Source organism: Rhea pennata, chromosome 27 (genome assembly GCF_028389875.1).
Source record: "Rhea pennata isolate bPtePen1 chromosome 27, bPtePen1.pri, whole genome shotgun sequence".
Classification (NCBI taxonomy): Eukaryota; Metazoa; Chordata; class Aves; order Rheiformes; family Rheidae; genus Rhea; species Rhea pennata.
Window position 1 is genome coordinate 1833490 of NC_084689.1, and position 24619 is coordinate 1858108.

Below are 24619 nucleotides of genomic sequence, written 5' to 3' on the forward strand. Positions count from 1 at the left end.
ACCGGGTTCCCCAACAAGACAGGGTGACAGTCCAAAGCACTGCCCTGTCCAAGCAGCACGTGGCCAAGTGGATTATAACACAAACAGTTCAGGTGACAACAGCAACTAGAAATTGAGACAGTTTCTGAGCAGCTGTACTGAGCTTGTATCAAATCAAAACTGTGTGCAGCTCAGCTACTGCTGCCACCACTGTGACTGCTGCCTGAGCACACGGTGTAGTGCCAAAACCAGACCTAAACACCTGGGCTGTACTTTCAGCAAAAGCTGAGCCATTCTTGAAGGACTGCTCAGGCCGAAGAGGGTGGTCTCAGGTTCAGCTGCCTACCTGAGCCAGGCAAGCACTACTTCACAGGAATAAATGCAACACTTAGTTTTCCAGAGAGCACGGGAAGCAAGAGGTAGGAAATCTTCCAAGCTGGACTGGTCACCTTTAGCCAAGCGCTTCACAACGCCTGCAACTCCCACCCCGCAGCAGCGCACAGGTCCAGAATATTCCCGTTTGAGCTAATTCCCACGGCATGCATATAACTTGTCAAGAGCCAGAGGAGGGAACACGGGTAGGGCATTTAACAGACTTTTCACAGTTCATTTGCTTATCCATGTACGCTATGCACACACCACACTTTTGTACTAGTATGTGTTTAAAAAAAGTAATAAACTTGAAGTTTATACAATCAGACTAAGTTTTAATGAATGTTTCATGGTTTCATCATTGAAAGTTAGGGGCCATCGTGAATGCAAGAGCTGTTTATTAATATTTTATTGATGACAAACAGGTTTAAAACAAACTGAGACAAAATCAAAAAAGAGTAACACCGTGCTAGCACTGATGTCTGGATTTATAAAACTTAGAGTAACTGCTACAGAGGAAAAAAAAAACAGCACAAAGCAGAGGCAAGCATTCCAATCAGTGAAATAAAGGGGGTGGGGGAGAGGGTGAGTTACATTACTCAATGGATTGCATTGCACAAGGGGGTTACAGCTTAAACCTATCTCAAAACTATGCAACTACGCAGCCTAACCAGAAGGAAAAAAAATTAAAAAGCCCTTCGGCAATGTTAATAAATAAAACAGTCCATCTTACAAGGAAGGAAGGTGGCCTGTGTCTCCATTCTTTCACATTTTAGAAGTCTAAACTCTGGAGGCTTTTTATGAAACGAGAATGGTTTTTATTTCTGGAAAGTTTAGTTTATTTTGCAGTTCTTGAACTATGTTCACTGCAGGACTGAAAAAAAATTTGAACACCTGTTCCATTTTATGTGCACACTACTCACAGTTTGTGGGTATGCTACACCGGATCTGTACTGGGGGAGAGACACTCTTGAAAAACTACAGCAAATACAGGTTATGAAAGCGGGTCAACAATCTACAGAAAGGACAGTAATGAAAGGGTTTTCCCCCCCAGTTACAAAAAGTGGGGTTTACATCATTTTAAGTACATTCATATGAGAGGTATTTTGAGATCCCCCCAAAAAAAGACTAGAAACACTTGGAGCCCTTTGAGTATAAAGCTAACTTAATTCAAACTTTAAAAACACCTAGATTAGTAATTCACACTCTACTGATCTTAGCCAATTAGGAGGTAGAGGTTAGTCTAATTTAGGGGTCTGATAAAAATGGGTCTGTAGGAATTTAAATTCTCTGCGCTGTTTCTAAAAAGGTTTAGACACAAATAAAATGCTCCCAGTGTTCCCATATGACTTATTTAAGACATGGGTACAACTTAGAAATTGGATGGCTTCTTTTATGTGCTGTTTTCAGTTTTGACTTCCAGCTATTTCTCAAGCCAGCATTGATGGCACAGCTGTGTCCACTACCTGAAAAATAGGCTCCGGGTTTGTTTTTAAACACCTGAATCTTTCAGCTATCTGCATTAATCACTGAAGAAGCCACACAAAAGCCTAACCCATTATCTCTAATTATACCCATCTATCAGAGGCCACCTTCCAACAACTGCCTGCTTTTTCCATTTTTCCAGCCTGCTTCAGTAACACTGTAGAATCTTTACTTCAGAACCAATATAATCCCCAGTTTCCACTACTTCTTCCCCAGATCTGCGGGAGTGAATAAAGCAGGCCTATTAGCATCTTTTCCTCCAGGGCCGAAGGGCACAGGAACCCATCCCCTTTTAAGCGCACAGTTCATCTTACAGAAAGGCTTGTTTTTCACAGAGTAGAGTCCAGACAGTAGCCAATTAAAGCATACAGAAAACACTTTGAAACCCTCCTCCTGCTCGAGCGCGCAGGCTCCTTTCACTCTAACTGCTATCCAATGTAGGAAGAAGAGGCTGATTGCTGCAACTTTAAATCACACTGAAAGTTCTCAAGGTTGGTGCTCTAATTTAGTTTTGTTTTAAACATTTTTTAAGCTTCTCAGAACAAGGATCTCCCAGGTCCACCACTAAGAATTCAGAGACAAACTTCTAAAAATTCAGTGCTCCTTTGAAAAATCTCTTTAAAACCACCTTGTCACAAAGACCCATTCAGAATGTGGGCGACACGATGACACTAGGATTTCAGAGCCAGTGTTGGACAACAAAACCTGCATCTCAGAGTTGAGCATCAGCTATGATCCGCTGGATTTCTGCTTGGCTTGCTGTCACTTAGTCAGGAACTCTCTCTCAGATACTCTGTTTCTAAAGTGTAAACAGTTACTGCTAAAATATAGTACCCCTTTAAAACGAGAACAACTCTGAGATGAGGGTTTTCCTCTCCCTGTCTGCTCTGAAAAGTAATGCCCTGCTCGCAAAGAGAAGTATGGAATGAAGTGAAACCTGCTTAAGGCCCTTCTCTCGAGCTTGTTTGACTGGGGGAGCAGGGACTCAGCTGACCACTCATTTCAGGGTGAGTTGCCTTCCCAGTGAGGCGCCAGCCAGTCCTTCGGTGCTCTCTCTCCTCTCCGGTCAGTCTCCTTGTCTCAGTGAGCTAGCAGTGGGCTCTCTCGCGCGCGCTCCTTTCTCCCTCTCCTCTCCGTTGGTTGGTTTCTTTCTCCTGTTGCTCTCACACAGTGGTGCTTCAGTTTTAGCAGTGGAAAACAGGTATCCATTTTATTTTATTTTTTTATTACCCAGAATAAAATGCTGATGAACTAAGCTCCACACAAGCTTAGCTCTTCTTCCTCAACCTGAAAACAAGAAAGCAAAACATTTGCGTTATGGATGCCATTGTTGTGACAAATATTGTTTTTATAGATTTAAATCAGGGAATAAGCAGCAGAGGACTGAGCCTCGAGCGCCTTACACTCTAATACTGTGACAGTCCCGTCACTCCGCCATGTTGATATGCACGTTCACCCTGGTAAGTAGAGTCCTGTGACAGCGCCACATCGATCTGAGATTTAAACTCATCACCAAGGTAACTGTCCTGCAAATGAGAGCATTTGTCAAGCCTCCAACTAGTAATCAAGCTCAAGTGTTCCCTTACAGAGCATAAAGTACTACATGGTCACCAACACCAAGGGTAAGATCTGAGAGGAGCTTTTAAGTCTACCTTTTTGCTGCAGAATTTCTACAAATCAAACTGCAATCCATAAATATTAAACTTTTGGCAATAACTGGCTACTGAATAAGCAAGCAGTTAAACAAAACAGTTCAAACAAAAGCAGTCTGTAGATCAAATTCTGCTTACCTGTGATAATTCTGGTTGGGAGAGCCCAGGCTGACTCATCTGTGATGGCTGACTCATGGAGATATACCCTTGAGTCAGTGGACCCTGGGAGAAAGGCTGAGACACCACATCTTGACTTGCTTGACTATTTGGAAGGTTTGACTGACTAGTTCCAGGAATCGCAAAACGGTTTTTCTGACGCCCACCACGACCAGTCTTTCCTTTCGGTGCCCCACGTCCTGGAAAAGTGTTTATCCCAACCATCAGTGAGAACTTTTACACACATGAAGTAATGCAGAAATTAACTGCTTCTCTAAGGACCTGACTTTATAGGCAAGAGGTAATATTTTGTTTGTATTCAATTTGCAAGTGCTGAGAAATCAAAAGGCAGAACTGCCAAGGTAGACAGGCAAAAGAACACTCTCCCTGGAGGCTGCAGTACTACTGTATTTGCATTCAACACAACTAAGACTTGTTACTCAAGCACATCATCATTTAACCTCATCAACACAGCTGCAAGAGTAACAAAAGCAATTCTCCCACTTGAGACAGAGAGAGGCTTCTGCCCTGTTCCACCCTTGCCCAACGTACCTGCAGCTGGTCCATTAGCCTGGCCAAAGTATCCCGGTGGTGGCATCGGTGGCATCACAAGGTTGAAAGGGATAGGAATGTTCATAGCAGTGACGTGACTAGGGCCAGCACTGATCATCCCAATCTGGTCATGGGTTTGGAAGTACATGTTGGACGGGCGCCCTAGGGAGGGGAAGGAAAAAGGAAAAAGAAAAGAACACATGTACACAGACGCGCACACAGCAACTTCTGACATGAAAAATTAAAAAAAAAATCAACTCCTCCTCCTCACAGTAATAAGAGGATTTTGTGAGCAAAATCGGAAACTAGAAACTGAAAGGACAAGCCTACTGCTGCCAGGAACCTCTGATATTTCTAGTTCACTATTTATCCTGCACTTCAAAATTTCAGAGACTTGTTTATCACACATTTGCCTTTATACATCTTTCATTCAAGACTACTGAAATGTTTATATGCACACACAAGTTCCTCATCTTGTATTTACCTTGCAGATACTATAGAAGCCCTTGCAGTTTAGTTTAATTAGATAGAGAATAAAATCCCTGAGTTCTTAAATCCTGCATTTTTCTGCAGTGATTCTTAAAACCATTTAAAACTTTGAAGTCTGCAAGACTGCAAGATACCATTGTCCAAAGACTAGCTGAAAAGTCTACAGAGATGTTGATTTTGATAGCTGCTTCTACCTTGACTGCTCCGGTCATAGACAGATCCTGGAATAATAGCCTCACGTGCGTCATACATGGCAGTAGTCATAAAACGGGCACCCTGGAAGCATTACAGGAAGTTAGACAAAGCTTTTGCATAGGAAGCTAGTATTTGCACTGCAACTCAAATGTAAGTTTTTTGAATAAGAATACAGTCAAGCTCTGCATACAATAATGTCTACTTTACAAGGGCTGAGAAAAAAACAAACTAGTTCTAAACATGGAAAATATCCCACTATAATTGACAACTAGGAAAAACATGCTTATGATTTTATAGATAACCCATCTCAAATATCCAATGAATTTTCAGTCTGTTTTGAGGTTCTTATGATAGCTTTTCCCTTGCTCTTTTTCTATAGTTGTCCTTTGGTGATGGCTGAGAAGCTGTTTTATGGCTACTTATCCCCCTGTGACAAGAGTTGAAGGACTAAATACAATTTTCATCTTGGAAGTTTTAAAGTACAATAATGCTACTAATTATGTCTAATAATTCATCATGTCTAATGAGCTTGCTAATTCCACAGAAAATGAAATGTTTTATTTACCTCAGATTACCTCCTACATAAACTTTTTTTTACTTACTGCAAAGTACAGAAAAATCTTTTCTAGAAGTGCTCAACTTAGAAACAGCTGAGGAAGCAACTTACTTGGTCACAGTCCAACAGCTAAGCAACAAAAATGGAAAGATATGGGTGTGTAAGGGTATGTGGTTCAGTGGGCCCTCCATCCATTTATAACCAATTAGCTAACCTCAAATCACTTCGTACTTCAAACATCTGAGACGCAGGAAACATCAACTTACTGGATTGATGGTGTTGACAAGTTTCCGGGGCTTGCTGAACTGCATCAGGCTTTCCCGGAGGTTATTCAGTGGTCCCTCCACCAGAACCTTCTGTTCCTTGTAATAATTCAGCAGGTGATTCCAAAGTGGTTGTTTGGACAGCGCTTTTGGGTTCCCGACAATAATTACTCCATACCTTTAGAATAGCAAATACCAGAGAAACTAAAGTCAACTTTGACTAAAAATAAGTAATATTACATATTAATCTCAGAACAGCCTGAGTTAACAAGTTATTTTACAGTAAATCATGGCACCTTTAGAAGCTCATGACATCAGTGTGGGAAACCCTGATGCAATGCTTATGTTTACAAGAAAAAATTTTTGTAGTATGACAAAACGCTTAAAAAGGAGATTGCTGCAGTTAGTTTCTCAGTAGTCATGCATTCTTCTGACATGCTTGGCAAGCCTTAAACTGTACTCAACCAACCATATGATAGTAGTTTAAAAGCTTAACTCTTAAAGACAAAAGCTGCAGGAATCAAGGAAATCTAATAGAGTTTTGACTTCACACAACCCTTCTCAGTTACTAAATCTATTTAAAAGAAGCAGTGGCAAAGATAGCTGCAGTAGTAAAGATAGTAGGGAGAGAGCAGCAGATGAACAGAAGAGTTCATCCACCCTGCAAACATACATGGGAGGGACATGCCTGCCTCTAGAGACTACTGATGCCAAATAGTAACACTGATTAATCTGAGATTGCTCCTGTAAATTGAAGGACATATGCAAATAAATCGTTCAAGGGCCCCTTAAGCAGAAGGGGGAAGAAAAAAAGCACATCATGCACAAAACAGATCTGATCTGTTAAAGCATTAATGCAGTCTGGCTAATGAAAGATTAGGTCTCCAGAATATGTACAATACACTCTTAATTTTACTTCACCTTGCTCTTGTAAGAGCCACATTAAGACGCCTCGGGTCATTCAGAAATCCTATTCCTTGGTGTTCATTGGCCCTTACACAAGAAAGGATAATAAAATCCTTCTCTCGTCCCTGGAAGGCATCCACACTTGCAATTTCCACTTCCTGAAATGAAGGAAAAACACATACATCACAGAAACACAGGGCAAAACAGTTGCATTACCAACAGGTATTACAAAACACTTTGGCTGCATAGTAACAGAACCCATCATTTAACAAAAATGTTGTTTTTGTCATGTTGAATGATTTGATAATTCCACTGGTCACTGAATAGTTTCCCTAAGGGAGAACAGACAGTCTCAGTTTAGGACAAATTACTTTCATATTCACTGCTTTATGGCTCTCATATTTCCCCCAAACTAACATTTGTACCAGAGAAAGCATCTTTTTTTTCGAGCTACGCTGCCAAAACAACTTCTGACTATTCCAAAACCTTGTAGTAAGACAGCTCCAAATTAGCACTGCTGAGACCTGAATCAGAAGGACAGATCATTCCTGGCAGAAGCAAAAGTTATTTCCACCAAGTCTTCCTTCAGTGAAAACACCAAGTTTTCAATACTGCAAAAGAGACAATATTAAACATACAGCTGTCTTGTTTGTAGCAACAAATTTTAGTGTTTGGTAGAGGAAGCCAACCGATGGGAGGACATACTCCTAAGCAAATAAATTCTGTTAGCGGTAGAATTTATGGAGCTTGGTTTCCTGCATGTCTCCTGGCTGGATGCTTTTATCAAAGACAAGCTCTGACTGAAGCTTTTCTGCAACTGAAGCATTATAAAACTTTTTCCTTTCTGTGCCTAACAGGGAGGGCTCACTGAAGCCCTCCTTTCAACTGAGGTCTTAACAAGGTTTCCTCCTTTATCTGGCCAACTGCTCTCCTGAAATTTATTGGCATTTCATACCCTGAAACCCTTTCCCTTGGGCAATTTTAACCAAAATTAACTAAAGCACACAAAAACAGTGAAGAAGCATAAACACACACTGATATCTAAGAAGCCAGACTAAAAAGAACATTGTGAAGTTTCACAATATCTGAACTTTCTAGCTTCTTTGCATCCAAGTGGTCTCTTAAGTCTGTACAGTTACTCCATACCTGGTAAAGTTTTGTATGCAAGGAACCACTGAATTGCATGTACTGCACCAGATAGGATCGCTGACCCTCATACGGGGTAATAATGCCAATCTGATCTGGTTTTGCGCCAGCTTTCAATAGCTTCGTAGTTATCTTCTCCACATTGGCTGCTTCCGTCCTACAGAAAGAAATTTGAGAAATTTGTTTTCTAAGGGGAATTAAGGCATTAGCTCTAACATACCTCTGGAAAGTTACTGAGTCTAAAAAAATTTGAACACGTATGCTCTGCTAGCCTTTTGTCAGAAAGCATCTTCAAGAAAAAGTATATATACTCCTATTAATTCAGCTTAAGCTTTGTAGAAACATTCATCGATATCACCTTGTGGCTTAGGACGCACATGCATATTCTTAAAGAAATATTGTCGAAAGCAAGGACCTCAGAAGGTCTTAGAGTGACACAGAGATTTTCTTAAATGTACACACATTTTCTCAGAGCTATACAACCAAACCTCTTGGAATAGCAAAGTTCACGGTGGCCATCTTTCTAAAATGGAGTATCTCAGTATAGTTGACTGTACACATGCATCTTGAGTGAGACCATTAAAAATATCCCAGCCTGCTCTGCAAACAGATCCTTCAATTGCTTTATCTTAAAGCTTTAAATATAGAACGCTTTTAAGCCAATCTCCCTGTCAGCCAACTATTGTGCCATTTGTTTGTGCACAATCTGGCTTGCTGCATTCAGCAGTCTTGCACATGCTGTTCATGAAACAGACCGAGATTAAAAATACCAAGCAGCTATTTTTTGCAAATGCATGCAACCCAAAAGGACCAAAATTTTTTAAACATACTCTTAGCAAAAATGTTTTGGAATGCAAGGAAAAAAGAATGGAAGAAAAGGAATTTAAATTCACATCCTTCCCACTTCTTCACCCCAAAACTCTAAAATACAGAGTATCAGAACTGGGGCTTTGAAACAGGAGCTGATCAGCACTTCCTGTTGCAACTGCAGTCAGTTTAGCAGTTGGCCCAAATTCATCCCACTTGTATTAGGCCCTTAATTGCCCTATGTTCCTTATACAATCAGGAAAGGAAAACAGGCACCTCCAGAGAACAATTCAAACTGACTTAAGACCTGAACTGCTCCCACTGGAGATGCCTTTCCTCTATTTACTGTAAAAACAGCCTAGGGCAAATCATCTCCTAAAGGCAGTTTGGTTAGCCAGCATCCATCCTATCTAGCAGTACTATCATTGATAGTGGCTTTTTTTTAATAAAAGAAAGCACACAAGCAATTTCAATCATAGCTGTTAACAGGAAACAGCATTTTATTAGTTTAGAAGGTGCACTGCAGAATATAAAAACAAAGAACTGCATCCCCTCATACAACACCCTTGAGATTTGTGGGCTGGCTGGTTTTAAGTATAAGTATCCCCTTCGTGGAAACAGAAATTAACCTTTGTCTACAACAAACCTTTAATTAGGTGTTAGGCCTTTGCTGACATAGCAAGATATCACAAATTAGAGTGAAAAAAGAGTACTACGGATTTAGTTGCAGAGATTCTGTGGAGTAGAGAAATACTTAGATATTTGGTTTGTAGCAGAAATGGTACATTCCACTCCCCCTTCAACTACCTTAATTGTAACTTTCTCTCCTAGGGATGTTCCAGAATCATTAATAGATTCATATATCATTCTTCCTTACGTTTGAGATACACTGACGAAGAATTTCTAAATAAGGCTATTATTTCGGAGCTTTTTTTTTTTTTTTTTTTACCTGTTTAAGTAAGAGGTGCCTGAACTGGCAATTTCTTCCTGTCCTTGTGTAACATAGAAAAACATTGGCTTATCTGGCTGTGGCCATTGGAAATCAAATCCTTTTTTCACACGGTCCGCTGAAGAACACAAGTTAAAAGAAATTAGTACGACTTTACTATTAAGAACACACCCCCCTTTCACATCAAGGTGTCTTAAAGACTCAAAATAAAAAGCGCAGTGGCAATTCTCTTTTTTAGTGGAATGTATTTAAAAAATCTAATTAAATATTCTTCCTATAATCCTTAATAAGTAGCAGAGAAGGCAATTTGTAGGGTTACCTGCAGTAACTCCATTCTGCAGTGAGCCCTCATAGAAGATATTGGATGGAAAAGCACTAAGTGCAGGATGCATGCGATACTGCACTTGAAGGCGAATCGGACGGATCCCCAGCACCACAAGCCTCTCAAAGAGGGACTGAGATAGGCCAGCCTTTGCAGCTTTTTTACACATCACAACAGGACCAAGTTGACAGTGGTCACCTACAAGAATCAGCTGTGGAAAAGGAAAATTCACCACTGATGACAAGGTAAACATTTAAGTATGTATGTTCTGAAATCTGCCTGATAATGAGAAATGATAGCAGTATCCTAATATAAAATATATTTGTAATTGATCAGTTTGACCTTTAATAAGCTTCAGATCTAACCTAAAGATATAAATCTTTTAAGTGAATTGTCCAGTTGTACTACTGATCATTTTAGATTAAAATTTTATTTAGTCTCCAGCTTGTTTCAGCAGAGCCAAATTGTTCTAGGTGAAGATTATGCCAAGGAAACAGAAATCTAATATGACCAATACAAAATGAAGCAATTTAGATGTGAGTTATGAGAAGGTCTTCCATAAAGAAAAGGATTTTTTATTCCTACATCCCTATACTGTGAAAACTACTGCTTAATGCTACTTCATGCATTTATAAACTTAATTTTCTTTAACAAAATCCAATATCTCCTACCTGTTTTGCTCCCAGGACAACTGGCACCATACACTCTGGCTCAGTAGCCTGTGTGCTTTCATCAATCAGAATGGAGCGGAACTGCATTTTTGCAAGTCTTGGATCACCAGCTCCCACACATGTGCAACAGATCACATCTGCATTCTGAGAAGAAATACAACCAAAATCAATCAAGCAAAATATTAATATATAATACTTCTATATGGAAAAGTATTTAATTCTATTTCAGACACCTTTCCTTTCCCCTAAATTAAACTGTACTCTGACTTTTACCAGCAAATTACAACTAAGCCTCAAGTGAAAAAGAGACAATTGTTTAAGGTACTAGAACCAAACTTTACCATAAGTAATTCACGCTCTGCTGTTCGTTTCAGTGCACGGTAACGTTTCTCATCAGCAGAGGACAGTTCTCCAGTTTCATCTTTAAGCTGCTGCAGTTTCTGAAGCTCTGGCATGCTGCAAAACAAAGATTTGTTTTACAGCCCCATTAACAACTTCAGATTATAATACAAAACTTCAGATTTTTATCCAACTTTTATTATGCCACTTCTTTGGAAGTGGCATGTACCAGTTCACAGGCATGTATTATATACTGCCACAGAAACTAAGAACTCATCTGTAAAGCTGGAAGTAAAACATATATATAGAAGCAAAAGTCATGAGATCAAGAAAATGCTCTTTGCTGCTGTTACACAGACAATTAGTCCCGCCATCACAGGATCCAAGCTTTTTTTGTTCTCTCACCCCCACTCACCCCCAACAATTTCGTACCTATCCATGTTTCTGATCTGGTTGTGCAATGCCAAGAAGGATACAGGAGAGTCAATTGCCTCACGACTTTTAGCACAGAGACGAACCACTTTCAGTCCAGTTTGATGAATCTTCTCAGTCAACTGGTCTACAGCTATGTTACTTGGAGCACAGACTAACACGGGCCTTAAAGATTAAAAAAGACAAGTCTCAATGAGTTATAAATAGCCTTTTCTCTGATAGCCTTTCAACAAAATCAGAATTGTTAGCATAAGTGTCCCATAAAATAAGTTACAGAAGAATGTCCTCTGAAATAAGCACAAGTCTTTTCGGAACAGTATACTTCGAGAAAACCTTTTTAGTTTAAGATGACAAATTATTTTATGTTTGAACCTATTAATGATCAGAGAATCAACTTAAAGTAACTTTAGTACATAAAAAAAGATAGAGGAGTTCTTACCCATTGCCCTGTCTAGCCAGATGATAGACAATTGTGGCCGATGTCACTGTTTTTCCAGTACCAGGTGGACCCTGAATAAGACTCAGAGGACGCTGCAAAACAGTCTTCACAGCATAAACCTGATTAAAAATAAATAAATAAATTTCATGTAAAGGTAGTTATGAAGTTGTTCAAACTTTTTTCATAAATCTTATCATATTCTTTGCCCATGGTAAAAATGGGATGAGATTACCTGAGAATGGTTGAGATCAGGAAGTCCTTGTGCTGTAAAGCGCTTTGGCAACTGGCATTTAATAATTACATCTTCTACCTCATGGCCTAACAGCTTGTGATAGATATACCCAGACACTGAAGTCTCATCTACAGCAAACGTTTTTAAAGCACTCTGCATTCTGAAATGAGGGAAGGACAGAAAAATGAGTACGAGTTAAAACATAACAAAAGCATTCAGTGCAAAGGTTAATCAGACATGGTGCACATTTAGTTTTTATTTATTTTTAAGCTTAAAATCCTCCACTGTATCCTTTAAATCAGCACCTTGGGGAAGGAAGATGATTTCCTGTCTCAGAGCATTTACTAGCAGAACTGACAGACTAGAACTAGAACCCAAGAACACAAATCTTGTTCCCTCCCCAGTCCCATATGCATGCTATAAAGTGTTGTAAGCAGAAAATCTGTAGAGTAACCAGCCTTTAATAGTATTTGAGAGTAATTTTAAATGTAAGATTCAAAGAAAAGTTGCAAATAACATTTCTTTCAGGATAAGAAAAGAATTCTTATCTTACAAAATGCAGTAGAGACATGTCTGAAGCCTACAGCTGATTTACTTACCTTGAAATTTCAGTAAGTTAAAATGATTCAAAGTTTAGTAAGGTACTAAGAAAAGATAACATTTCATGGCAGAACAATGTTTAGCAAGCTGCTGAACTGTAAAATATTTTCTCTTCTTATATTCAAAACATAACCAAACATCAGTAAGTTCTTCCCCTTCAGTTTACATGTTACCTTGATATATTTGGAATAAGCCTTAACTGTGCCTTCAAAACAAAAAATATTGCAGGTCAGTAGTACTGAGGTCAATTCAAGTTCTAAGAAAAATTAGGTCCGTTGGTCTAAAAAGAAGAGGTCATGTGTTTGTATACCTGATACCTGAAGGCTGCAGCTCCACATGTAAGGCTCTGCAATCCTGCTCTTTCTGATTGTGAACGTTATGAAACATGATACATTGTCCAATGATTTTTGTTCAAAAATTCCCACTGAAGTTAATGAAAAAATATCCAACTATCTGTTAAGGTCTGAACTGCTTTTCCAGTACCTGTCAAACGAAGTAGACTTCCACACAAAATCCACTTGGAAGTTATGAGTAACTTCCACAGGTGCTCCAACGCTGCTTCTTAGCTCGATGGCTATCTCATCACCATAATCTGTAGAACCTCGTTAAGTAGTAATCTATAGCAAACATTTGAATTTTGTTTTTCCCTATTTCAATTTATTTAGCAGCTCCCTATTTGACATAAATGTAAGTGGTTTCAAAATTACTTTTGTACATTTTCACTGGTTTCTTTAAGAGACTTCAACCTTCCATTTAGGCCCCCATTGACAAGAGTACAGAAATGCTTTGTAACTTTTAATAATCTTCATGGTGAACATTAAATTTCTGTTCACCCATTTTACAGATAGGGAACTTTTAAGAATGGGACTTTCTAGTCACATGTGTTTTGCTTACAGTACTGGAAGTAGTAATAAGCAGAGCTAGGAAAAAAGAGGAATCTGTTTCTTCTAATGCACTGTCACTATCCTACCCGAAATTCAAACTGATGAAACTACTTAATTCATAACATCACTACTTGTGATCTATAAAACTTCCTTCTTAAACGCTTAAGTAAAGGATACTATCAGGAACTTTGATAACATGACCAATTCCCTTCCATAAAGGTGCCAGGTCTCCTTTATACCTCAAGCAGATCTCATCTCCTTGCATAAGACGCATATCTACAAAGGGAAAAAAAAAAGCTCTCAGAAAATCCACCAATGAATAATCATTCTCCAACACAAAAACCCTACAGAACTATTTCATATCCCAGGCCAGATTACCACAGCTCTTCAAACACTGAGGTTATTCACAAACAAAAACAGACAGAACATACAGCTAAGCTATCATTACCTGAATCAGTCTTCGGCAAAGTGAAATAAGCAATTCTTTTCTTGTTCAAGCCCAAGTCCCATCTGACCGTGATGTTATCTTGGGTCTAACGGTAAAAAAAAAGGCATCTATTATGTTCTTAAAGAACTGCTTAGTATCACAAGTCTCTTCACAGTTCTTTTTATTTCTCCCCCCCCAAAACACTGGAAAACTACAGAACTTCCACACCAATATCAGACAGCAGCTAAGTATCTGTATTTATTCTTAAGGACTGAGCAAACTTCATCTACAGAAGATAATTCTATTTGACTGATTTAATTACAGTTAATGAGCACCAAATTCCTACCCACCACCTATTTTTTGAGCCCCAGAAACAAAACTGGGGCTTGATGATGATAACCTAGTAATATATGGCCAAGAAATAGTTCTAAGATGTAACATGGTTCTGGAGAAATGTCGAACATCTACGTGTTCCTAAGTGTTTCAAAACATTCTTTAAAACCCCAGTTTGAGGATTTTCTTTTCATCTACCAACTATCAAATATCATTACTACTGTAATGTAGTAGTATGGCAATAAAGACATTTATTTCACTTGAGCCTTGCTTCTATTCTCTTAAACATGACAAGGCATTCCATATCAGAAACCTGGTCATAAATCTCCTCAAACAGGCATATTTCAAGAATACTACCTGAGACTCCTTGAGTTTCTTGTCATAGTCTGCCTCAAGCTTGACTAGAGGACCAAATATGTTTTGGTATTGATAAGCATCTTCGTATCTCAGTAGGACGTGCTGTGGTTCTTCATCAACACCAGGCTTTTCTAAATCCTCCAGGGTTGCAGATGGATTTTCCTAGAATTTAAAGCATAAGTGTTTTGTTTCAAAGTTACAAGAACAGAAGCAACAAACTCTTGCTGTGCAACAGGAGCAAAAAACCCTGTGAAAGAAATTATGTATTCCATTAGAGACTTTTTTTGGAAGAAAAACGTAAAACTGCTGTTTCTCATTTATTTCAGACTTAAGGTCAAGTTTAGGGGAGAGGGGTGGACTTTTAAGACAGACGTTGAGTTTGCAAGGTTCACATACTGCTGCCACAGAGAGTAGAACAATACCAAGACATTACATCATGCTCGCTCACATCCAGTTGGGTTTGCTCTGCATTAAAAGCTGTACAGAAAACATTCTTAAAAAGCATTAATTGAAAACCAAGCATGGACTAAGAGTTCCTTACTCACCCCATCATCATTTCAAGCAGAACAGACTGAAGAAGTGTTAAAACGGTGAAGGAAAACTATTTCTGTAAACTGCCTGACAGCGCAGCTTCAGCAAAGTTGAAGAACCTAGGCATGCAGCTTTCCTGCTTAAATAGACAATTCTTCGCTGAATTCCCCATTGCTAGAACAATCCTGTCCCTCCCTTCACAAAAACCAAAATTAACACCTGGTTAAACACCACCAGCATTTAAAGAGAAGCTCATACCTTCCAAAGTTCTTCCAGTTTGTTAATCTGTTGAGCCGTAATCTGACGTGCTCTCAGCTGTTCCTGTTCAGACGGAATCTTTACCAGCCATGAAAGGAAACAGCGGTCTTGGATAAGAGGCTGCCACTGTGAACTGTCCCAGTTAATATCCTTTAAACTGCTCTGACTGGCACATGGTTGCCTGCACAACCAAGATATTGAAAAGAAATTATTAAATTAGACAAGTGTAAGAATAAGCTTACTGTGTGAAGTATGTAAGATCATGTTTACCACGCTTTTCAACAATGCAAACACCTGGGTTAAAAAAAAAAAAAAAAGGCAAAACCCCACAGTGTAACCTGCTGTGCCAGTTTCATTATTAGTTCCTCTATTTTCTATTTCAACACAGAGGAGGCTGGGTATCATGAGTAATATTTTGCAGATATTTCTAGAACTGAAAATTTCAGCACTTAAGGTATTAAATATCACACTCACCTTTAGAAGTAGTTATGGTCCATTAAAACCATACATACACACACACACTATATATATTAGAATACACTCAGGACTACTTCTCATTTGTTGTTTAAACAAATAGGAGAACTCATTCTGTAGAAACACATTTTCTACCATCAAATACATGGCTACTGACAGCATTGAATAAAAATATATGCAATCTAAAAAATCATGATTTCTGCTACACCCTGACAGAGATCAATTACCAATTTACTCATCTTCAAATAATTCTAAGCAAACAAAAGAAAAAGAAACTTATTCTCTAATAGCATCTGACACTACTCCATTAGCGATCCAGAGTCATTTCCTAAACTGACTGGTTTCTCTTCCCAAATCTGAAAGCCACAGCAGTTTAACACTGGGGAGGGGATTGGGTGTGGAATACCTTTATTCCATTAGGAACTGTTTCATTGAGATTCTTGCACAGTATAACAGTATTTCTTTATTGCATTACATACTCACACACAACTCAAAGTCTGTATTGCCACCAGAGAGAGAACGGTAGCAAATTAGGATATAAAATACATTTAGGTACAAAATAAAAGCAAGAGTTGCCCGTTAGAAGACTATGCAATGGACTTCATACAAGTGTGCCAATAAAGGCATTCTCTCACCTGCATAGCAAAACAACCACAGAGTCTGCCTTCGCTGGAATAAAGCCCAGGAGAAACACATTACGACATCCACAGTTATAACATTCCAAGACAGTCTCTCCCAGAGGCCCATCTTTGTGGAGAGTCACCTCTTTGCACTTCGCTCTCACAAGATGATTAACAATGTGGCTGAAACCAGAGAGGATATTCATTTATACAAAGTTAACACTCAAGTCAGATTTGGCCCAAATTTAAGACAATATAGCAGCTAACATTAAAAGATAAAAGCAGAACCTATTTGCACTGTGTCAGACATTGGAAAGATCCTGCTGTTTTCATCTAGGCAAGGATGACTGCTAGTGCAGTCTCTACATTTTCTCAAAGAGTGAATGCTCAAGGGTGAAAGTTATGTTATTGATAACTGAAAGAAACTCCTCAAAGTGCCACATATCAAGAACATCAGTTATACTGCTTTGCAAGCACACAGAAGCAGTAAGCTCACCCCAAAACATAATTCAAGTTTTATTGAGATCAAGGTGTATGTGGGTAATAGCAGAAAAGCAAAAGAGAAGGAAGTCTGAGATTCACATTTAGGTCACTAAATTTCAATTATCATCAAAAGAACGGTAAATCACACCAAGTATGCCACTTCAGAATGAACATACTTTAGAGCAAGATTGTCACGGTCATTTCCATCACTGATCATTTACCTGCCAGATGTATTTCCACGCCCATTACAGAACCATTTTTTGCTGGTGTTGCAGTAAACCACACAAGCTGGGTCATGGATACCACAGTAGCTAGGATTGAGTAAAAAAAAAAAAAAAAAAAAAAAAGGGATTGGGTGACTGCTTGTAGGAAAATCCAAATACTAAATTTAGAAGTATCCAGTAGTGTACAAGAATAAGGAGAAATTAAAAATTAGGGGACCTTAGTGTTGGTGAAAGCATCAGTTAAACACATCCACTCAACCTACTAGTTAAACTTCTGTTTTGAGCTATAAATACTTTAACACCTCCCACCATCGCCATCCTCAGCTTGGCTCTGTCTTATATTCCTCTAGAGAGGTCAAAGATCTACTGGAAGTGGAAGCTATAAATGTATGCAACAGCTCACCAGAGGGCACTATTTTCCTGCCAGTATGTAGATGTCTCCAAGAAAGTTATTTTCAAATTCCAGAAATCCTCTAAGCTTATATCTTTCACTCACACAAACTTGCTATTAAAATTACAGTTCAGAAACTTGTGCTCTTGCCCTCTGTAAATATTAAGGAGAGGGTAAATATCAGGTCCTACCTGCAAGCATGCACAGGAAGGTCTTTTGTGTAATAGGTATCTTCCTCATCTTCTTCAAAATTCAACTCTGCTAGAAGCTGGCTGGTTTTAGCTACATTATCATCCACAGCTCCATTCTGCAGAATGCCATCAGGTCCATTAACCTGAAACACAATGTCAGTATTTAAGTTACAAAATCAAAATATACTGCAAACCATATAGCTGAGGTCAGTAATCCCATCCCTCAAAACAAAAGCTTGTATGCAAGAGCTGAAATACATAACAGTTATATAATCAACATTTGTTTCATTTGTTCCTATTTTATTGAGCTATTTAAACCCTGACTGATGAGTAGGAAAAAAGTTAATAATGCAGGCAATTGCTTTTCTCCAGAATACATTTCTCTCTACAGTCTTACATAAAACAAAATTCCATTCAAGTAGTTCTTGCAATATCAAACATTGTTTTTTCAGCCCTCATATTTTACCATAGGCATTGACCTAAAAACAGGATCTTTTCTGTATACAACTTCCCTCATCTATTTTTGCTGTTCTTTATCCACCAAATCATTTCTTTCCAGATATCCGAAGCGTGCCTTCATGATGCAGGGACAAGGAGTAGGTTAACAAGAAACCTATTCTCATGTAAGACTAGTAAAAACAAAGTAGTACAGGAAATAACAGAAGCTATTTCTCAGTAGAGTGTTTCTCAAAGCTTTCAACAGTTGTCTAAAACATACTGGCCTAATACTTTGAGTATGACGATTACTGTGTAATATTTTTTCAAATTTGTTTGCTACAATTTCCATTAAAAAAGGTCTCACCATAAATTATCCAAGAATATTGCAAAAATCATCAAAATTAGTTATTACAAGTTCCCTTAGTAACGTTTTAGAGATCCAGAACAGCATATATAAAGCAAGTGTGCAAGGAAGCTGCTGCTCTTTTGACTAATGATAAACTAACTGCTAGGACTATGAAGTTCTGCAACATCTGGTGCTGTGTCAGCAAATTTTACACACAAAGTCTTAGTTACATTAAAGATATATATTGTTCCCTGTATGTTCCTTTTCAGCACAAGGAAAAAGTATATAGAAAGCATGTACCATAAAACTATATTTTCAGAGATATATAGAATTCAACTTTTCAAATACAGTGCTCTTACAACCAGGAAGAAGCATCAAAAGAAGTGTGAATTTCACACACTGGACTTTTATGTGGCTGAAGTAGCCATTACCCCTTTGGAATTAGAGGTGTTCTAATTTAACTCCATGGCTGTGTATTACATCTCCACACACTAACAGTTTAGGGAAGCTTCAGCAAGTTAATATGCTGCTGTCAGGAAAAAAAAAAAAAAAAAAAATCAAGATAGCTAACCTCTGCCCCTCCACAACCCCCAAAAAGTTCAGTCACCTGATTCCTTGCCTTGCTTAGCAAGAGCTCGCTAAGATCTGAGAAGAGAAAGGTATCTGTCTAATCCACATTATGTTCAAGAAGAAGAGACAGAAAGAAAATGCCACAGTGACTGCGATGATTAGCACAATAACCTTAATTAAAAGAAATTTTATGAAAACATTTATTTAAAATTACAAGTCTCCTTGAGCTTACTTTTGTTGGCCTCTATCAGAGAGGTTCCTTCAGAAAGTCCTTGAGCTACCTACAATCAATGGCAGACGCAAGGCCAAGATAAAAGAGAGACATTATTTCCAAGATGCATATTAAGGGACAACTTTTCTTTGAATATTAAACGTCTCTGCATAGTCACCTTTGCATTTTCGAGCTACAATTCAGTAAGTGAACCAAAACAAGTACACCTCCGTGAGTCTCATTTAGATTCTACACAAACTAGTTTCATTTTTCAACATTAAAATTTAACATAAACTTAAAAAAGTTTATGATGCTTCACATTTGCCTTCAGCAGTAGAGGACTGGATTCCATAAAAGCTTTGTTTTATTACCTTTAAAAAGGTAAGAGATGTGTTTGCAAAACATGTAGTCTAAATAGCATTACTTTTTATTGCTATTATGTCCAGGGACTGGCTTTTAATAAGAAGATTCAACCAAGGGGTACCCCCCAGCATAGAAAGCACACAAAAAAAACAAGGGAGAAAGAAAAAAGAAAAAGAAATTGCAGTAGCATGTAAAACACATTAGAACAATACACCCAAATCTGATCAGCTCACTGTATAATAGCATCATTGCAGATGCTGGAAGATAAATATCAATTTTAAATATGAAGTGCCACTTCACAAACTATGAAGACAATTTATTAACTGGTCACGGAATATGTGGGATATTGAAGCTTTAAGTTGATCTGAATTTCTTGAAGTAGGAATACTGGGCATTCACAGGTGCATATTCTATTTTCTATTCCAAAATACACCTATGTGATACATTAAACACGTCAGTTGACAAGTTTAATCAACTTTTGGATGCCCATAGGAAGCTTGGATTGCCAAGCAGATAATTACTTGTAACACAATTGTACAGCCTAAAAAAAAAAAAAAAATCAGAGAAAAAAGAAGCCACGACAACTGCAAGCTGTGTTGTACTTTTACACCAGGTGACTGCATCAGATACACCCCAGAGAGCTCCTGCCCTTTCACAGCGCTAGGCAGCAATGATGTCACCTGTTACTATGAGGCTTTAGCAGCCTAGTACTAGGCCTTGGCAGGCGTACAACGAGGAAGTGACTCAACTATTGTTCTAAACTTACTGTGATGTTAGTCTACGTGCATAGTATTAAAAGTTTGGCACCATAAACTGTTTTATAAGGAGATGGGGACGAGGCGATTCTCTACTTTAAAAGTGTTGACCAAAACTTCCGGCAAAACAAGTTTATTGGTTGCATCAAACAATCTGAAAACTTAGGTGCTCTCAAGCTACCACAAAGGCATTGGTCCTTCTCTTGCTCATTTTCAGCCCTTAAAATACTGGTCAAAAGACAACAATGAAAGTCCGCAGAACTGTGTTACAAAACAGTAATATCCCATTTCAGTAAGTTAGATGAAATAATTTACATATGCATTTCTACTGACCATACAAGTGAATTTCCAAATCATCAGCAACAAAATATCAAGGACAGACCATCTCGATTTCTTGTGGCACTTCTGGATAACATACCCAGCTGACACCCATAGCTGATCCTTAAAAGAATGTATCTATATCCACTTAGTATAGTTCTACTTTAGAGAGGTAAACTTCAAGTTGTAGAAATAAAATAATTAAATACATAATTTACTAGAAGACTCTTGTTAGACTGTGGTACAATCAATCATGGCAACACATTCCAACACTAGACAGTAAGCACAGGACACGTAGTTATGCTAATTCAGATGAAATTTCTCAAACTTTAGCTTGACCATTTGTTGTTTGTAATATTCTAACATTAAAGCTATAGAATATTTGTTGTACCTTACTATCAGCTATTATTTGCTCTCCTTTTCAAAATAAGGAAGTGTGTATTACTGAGAATATTCACCCTTACAAAGCCTCCAGAGCAGTGAAGTATAAGCTGTATTTCCACATGGAGACCCAAGCAACAAGAAGTCATTCTGCTAAGACAAAAAGTCTCTGGTAGAACTGGAAATTAAATGGAGCCCCCAGCCTAGACCAAAATCCAATTGCTGATCCATCCTCCTTCAATCACTCACTCAAACAGCTTAGCACACATTAAGGCAAGCTGCCTTGTCCATCACAGGCTTGGGAACATGTGACTGCTTCCTATCATCACAACTAAGTCCTTGCCTAGAAGGGCCAAGAAATCAGAAAGGCGAAAACCAGAATTTAAATATTAAAAGCATTAAGATTGAACATATGAATTGGTCTGAACAAATATGCTACATGTAAACAACAAAAATACTGTTTTCTAAAGAGAAACAGTAGAATTGCTTCTGCACTACTATCCTCTCCCTACCTTTTGTCAGTTGCACACTAATCTCTTGCAACAACAGTCTTAAATTATTAGTTACATGTATGTGGAGGAAAAAAGTCCTTAGAGTGGTTAAATCACATTTTTTTTTAAAAAATTAGGTGCTCTGTCTTGCTCACCTCATCTTTTTAAACATCAGGACACTAAGAAGATATCAAAATGTGGAACAGCAGAGAAAAGTGACATGCCTCCAACATTTGAATGTATAATCTGTATTCAAAGCTGATAATTAGCCTTAGTTATAATTACAGGAACAAAAATTAACTAAGGAAAAATGAATGTGATCAATTTTTAGGCCTTGGACGTAACGTTTTTAGTACCTTCCCTGTAAAAAGGCATGGCAAGTTTACATACTCATTCAAAGTAACAAAATATTCCACAGAATCTTTAAAAATACATAATTTCTGATCTTATCACAGATGAGACTGTTGAAATGGACAAGCCTAAACAGATCAAGGGACTTGTTTTGGGGAGTTACTGTTATAATAGCTCCATTCCCCTCTGGCATTAATATGAACATCAGGAAGATTTTGCAAAAAGCATCTTAGAGGTATTCAGTAGAATAAAAAATTAGAAGACTTCCCCTTTCCCCCTTGCTAAGATGGTTACAGACTTCTTAATAACTGAATGAGCTCTCCATACTTTTTTCTTTTTACTTCAAAAGCTTTTCAAACATGTTTGGACAAAAAAAGGACAAATTAATCCTCTAGTCTGCTCTTTTAGCATAAACTTATTTTGGGGTTGAGCCAGAAGAACAAAAAAAAAAAAAAAAAAATAAATAAATAAATAAAACCACCCAAAGTTCTCTACCATGAGCTCTGGAAAGATCACAACCCTTTAAAGCTTTAAAAACTAAGTTTTTATTAAAGCCACCTTTTTAAACCAACTAATGTATATACCGACTGTATAGGCACATAGATTTTGTTAATAATTTTGATGCCTGAATGCTCAAACAAGTTAAAGGTTTACCTTATCAAATCTAAATTCAAGTTCCTAATGAATATAAAATAAAACAAACAATCCATAGGGGTCACATCTCTAATTCCATCTTCAGCTACAGACATAAACATGCTAACTTAGAGCAAGTCACACAATAGCAGCTACACTCAGGGTGTATGCTAAACATTTTAAAGCATCAGAAAGTCATTTAATTCATCCTGGGATACATCTGCCATGGCTAGAATAGGATAATACCACTTTTAGTCTTGGATTGCACACCTGTAGATTTTCAATACCTGGACAGCTTGGCCTGTTTTAAGTTTGCTCACTTGTGTATCCATAGGTGTATCATTTATGGAACCCCATACATCAGTGAGCCTTTGCAAGTAAGAACTATCTACAGCATTTCAACTCATCTTCAAACTTGTATTTTAAAACGTGGATAATTTACAATCATTTCTTCATTAACAAAAGAACTACATAAGCATTTGTTTATCTAGATGTAATAAAACTTATCAGTACGTTTCATGGTCTTTATATGGAGAGCACAGTTTCACTTTTTAAAAAAGGAAGAGTGTCTCAGTTTTTTGTTACACACACAGCCAGGTTGAGGCACAGAGACAGGCAGCATTTTCATTTATAACACTTCCTGGCGTGTGAGTATAAAACCTCAGTTCCCTCTTCGCTTTCACTTCTGTAAGGCCACTACTGTCAAATAGTAAGTACTTTTTAATACTCGTTTTTCTACCAACCATCATCAGACATCATTAGAAAAACACTATTTTTACGCTATCGCAAAACAGACCTCTGAACTTGAATATAAGGCCATATTGCTTGTCACTCCCATACCAACCCAAAACAAACCAGCTTAGCAACCGTGCAGTAGAAAAAGTGGCAAAGAGTAAAGACAAAAACAGGGGTTTTTTTGAGAAGTAAAAACATCCATTGGTTTTGGTCAGAGAAAGGAATAACTTAAAGGGACAAGTATTCCGCAAGTATCCAACTTTTGGTAATGGAATACTACCTGTAATTATATTTGTTTTAAAGATGGAGATAAACTGCGATCACATCCTGAAGCACTTCGTTTCTTACTTCAGGACCGCACTGAAAAGCGACGCGCCTGTCACGATCCAGCCGGGCGGGCCGCTGGCTTCACCAACAAACGAGCGGCCCCAAGTTTTTCTCCTCGGCGTGCTCGCTCGCTCTTTCCCGGGCAGAGGCGAAGCGCACGGCCCCCAGGCCCGTCCCCCCCGCTGCCGGCCCGGGGAGGGCGGCCAGCGCCGGGCCGCGGCGCGCCGGCAGCGGGCGGCCCCGCTCCGCAGCCGGGAGCCCTCTCCGCGCGGGCCAGCACCACGCGGCTTCCACTTTCCCATCCGCCGCGGCCCGGTGCCGCCGGCCGCCCCGGGCTTCCCCTCGCCGGCCCCAGGGCCCTGCCCGCCCGCCCCTTCCGGACCCCCCTCCCAGCCCCCGCCCCGGCCGCTTCCCCGGTGGCGGAGACGCCCTGACCACCCCCCCAACCGCCCCCCCCCCCCCCCCCAGCGCCGCGGACTCACCTGCGCTTCGATGGGTCCCGGCGGCCCCTGCCCCGCTCCGGGGGGCCCTTGGCCCTGCCCCGGCCCCGCCTGCCCGGGCCCGGGCGGGGTTTGGGTCTGGCTGGGGAGGGTGAAATCGGTAAACTCGAACTCGGAGCCCTGCGTGTCGGCGCCGAGCAGCTCGGCCTCCTCGGTGTCCAGGAAGGTGAGGGTCTGCGAGCTGGGGCCGTACGCCTCCACGCTCATGGCGGCGGCGGCGTCGAGAAGCGGCGCTTCCCCGCCCCCACCCGAGCCCGAGAGCCCGAGCCGGCCGGGCCTCACCTCAGGGAGCCCGGGCGCCGCGCTACGCGAGCGGCAGGATCCGCCGCGCGCACCAGGCCGCGCGCGCGAGAGCGAGCGAGCGAGCCGGCCACCAACGAACCCGCCGCCGCCCCGCTCGGGCGGCCGAGCCCAACGGCGGAGGAAGGGGCGGGCGGGAGGGAGGGACGCGGCTGTCGGGAAGGGGGAGAAGGGGGGGGGGGCGC

General features: G+C 39.6%; 1 protein-coding gene across 2 annotated transcripts; it reads right to left on the reverse strand.

The window, feature by feature from the left end:
- Positions 1-659: 659 nt before the first annotated feature.
- Positions 660-24488, reverse strand: UPF1 (UPF1 RNA helicase and ATPase). 2 transcript variants are annotated; one of them, XM_062596510.1, is made up of 24 exons: positions 24117-24488; positions 17716-17858; positions 17131-17220; positions 16442-16609; positions 15333-15513; positions 14544-14705; positions 13875-13959; positions 13604-13702; positions 13026-13134; positions 11943-12102; positions 11711-11829; positions 11272-11436; positions 10842-10956; positions 10501-10644; positions 9827-10040; positions 9508-9625; positions 7752-7908; positions 6621-6763; positions 5703-5877; positions 4880-4961; positions 4197-4358; positions 3627-3844; positions 3240-3362; positions 660-3123 (listed from the first exon to the last, which is right to left on the reverse strand). In XM_062596510.1, the coding sequence occupies exons 1-23, from the start codon at positions 24339-24341 to the stop codon at positions 3243-3245; spliced, it is 3354 nt and encodes a 1117-aa protein (XP_062452494.1). In that variant the 5' UTR covers positions 24342-24488; the 3' UTR covers positions 660-3123; positions 3240-3242. The 2 variants fall into 2 exon arrangements, with proteins under 2 accessions (XP_062452494.1, XP_062452493.1); XM_062596509.1 differs by having other exon boundaries at positions 13026-13143.
- Positions 24489-24619: the final 131 nt, after the last annotated feature.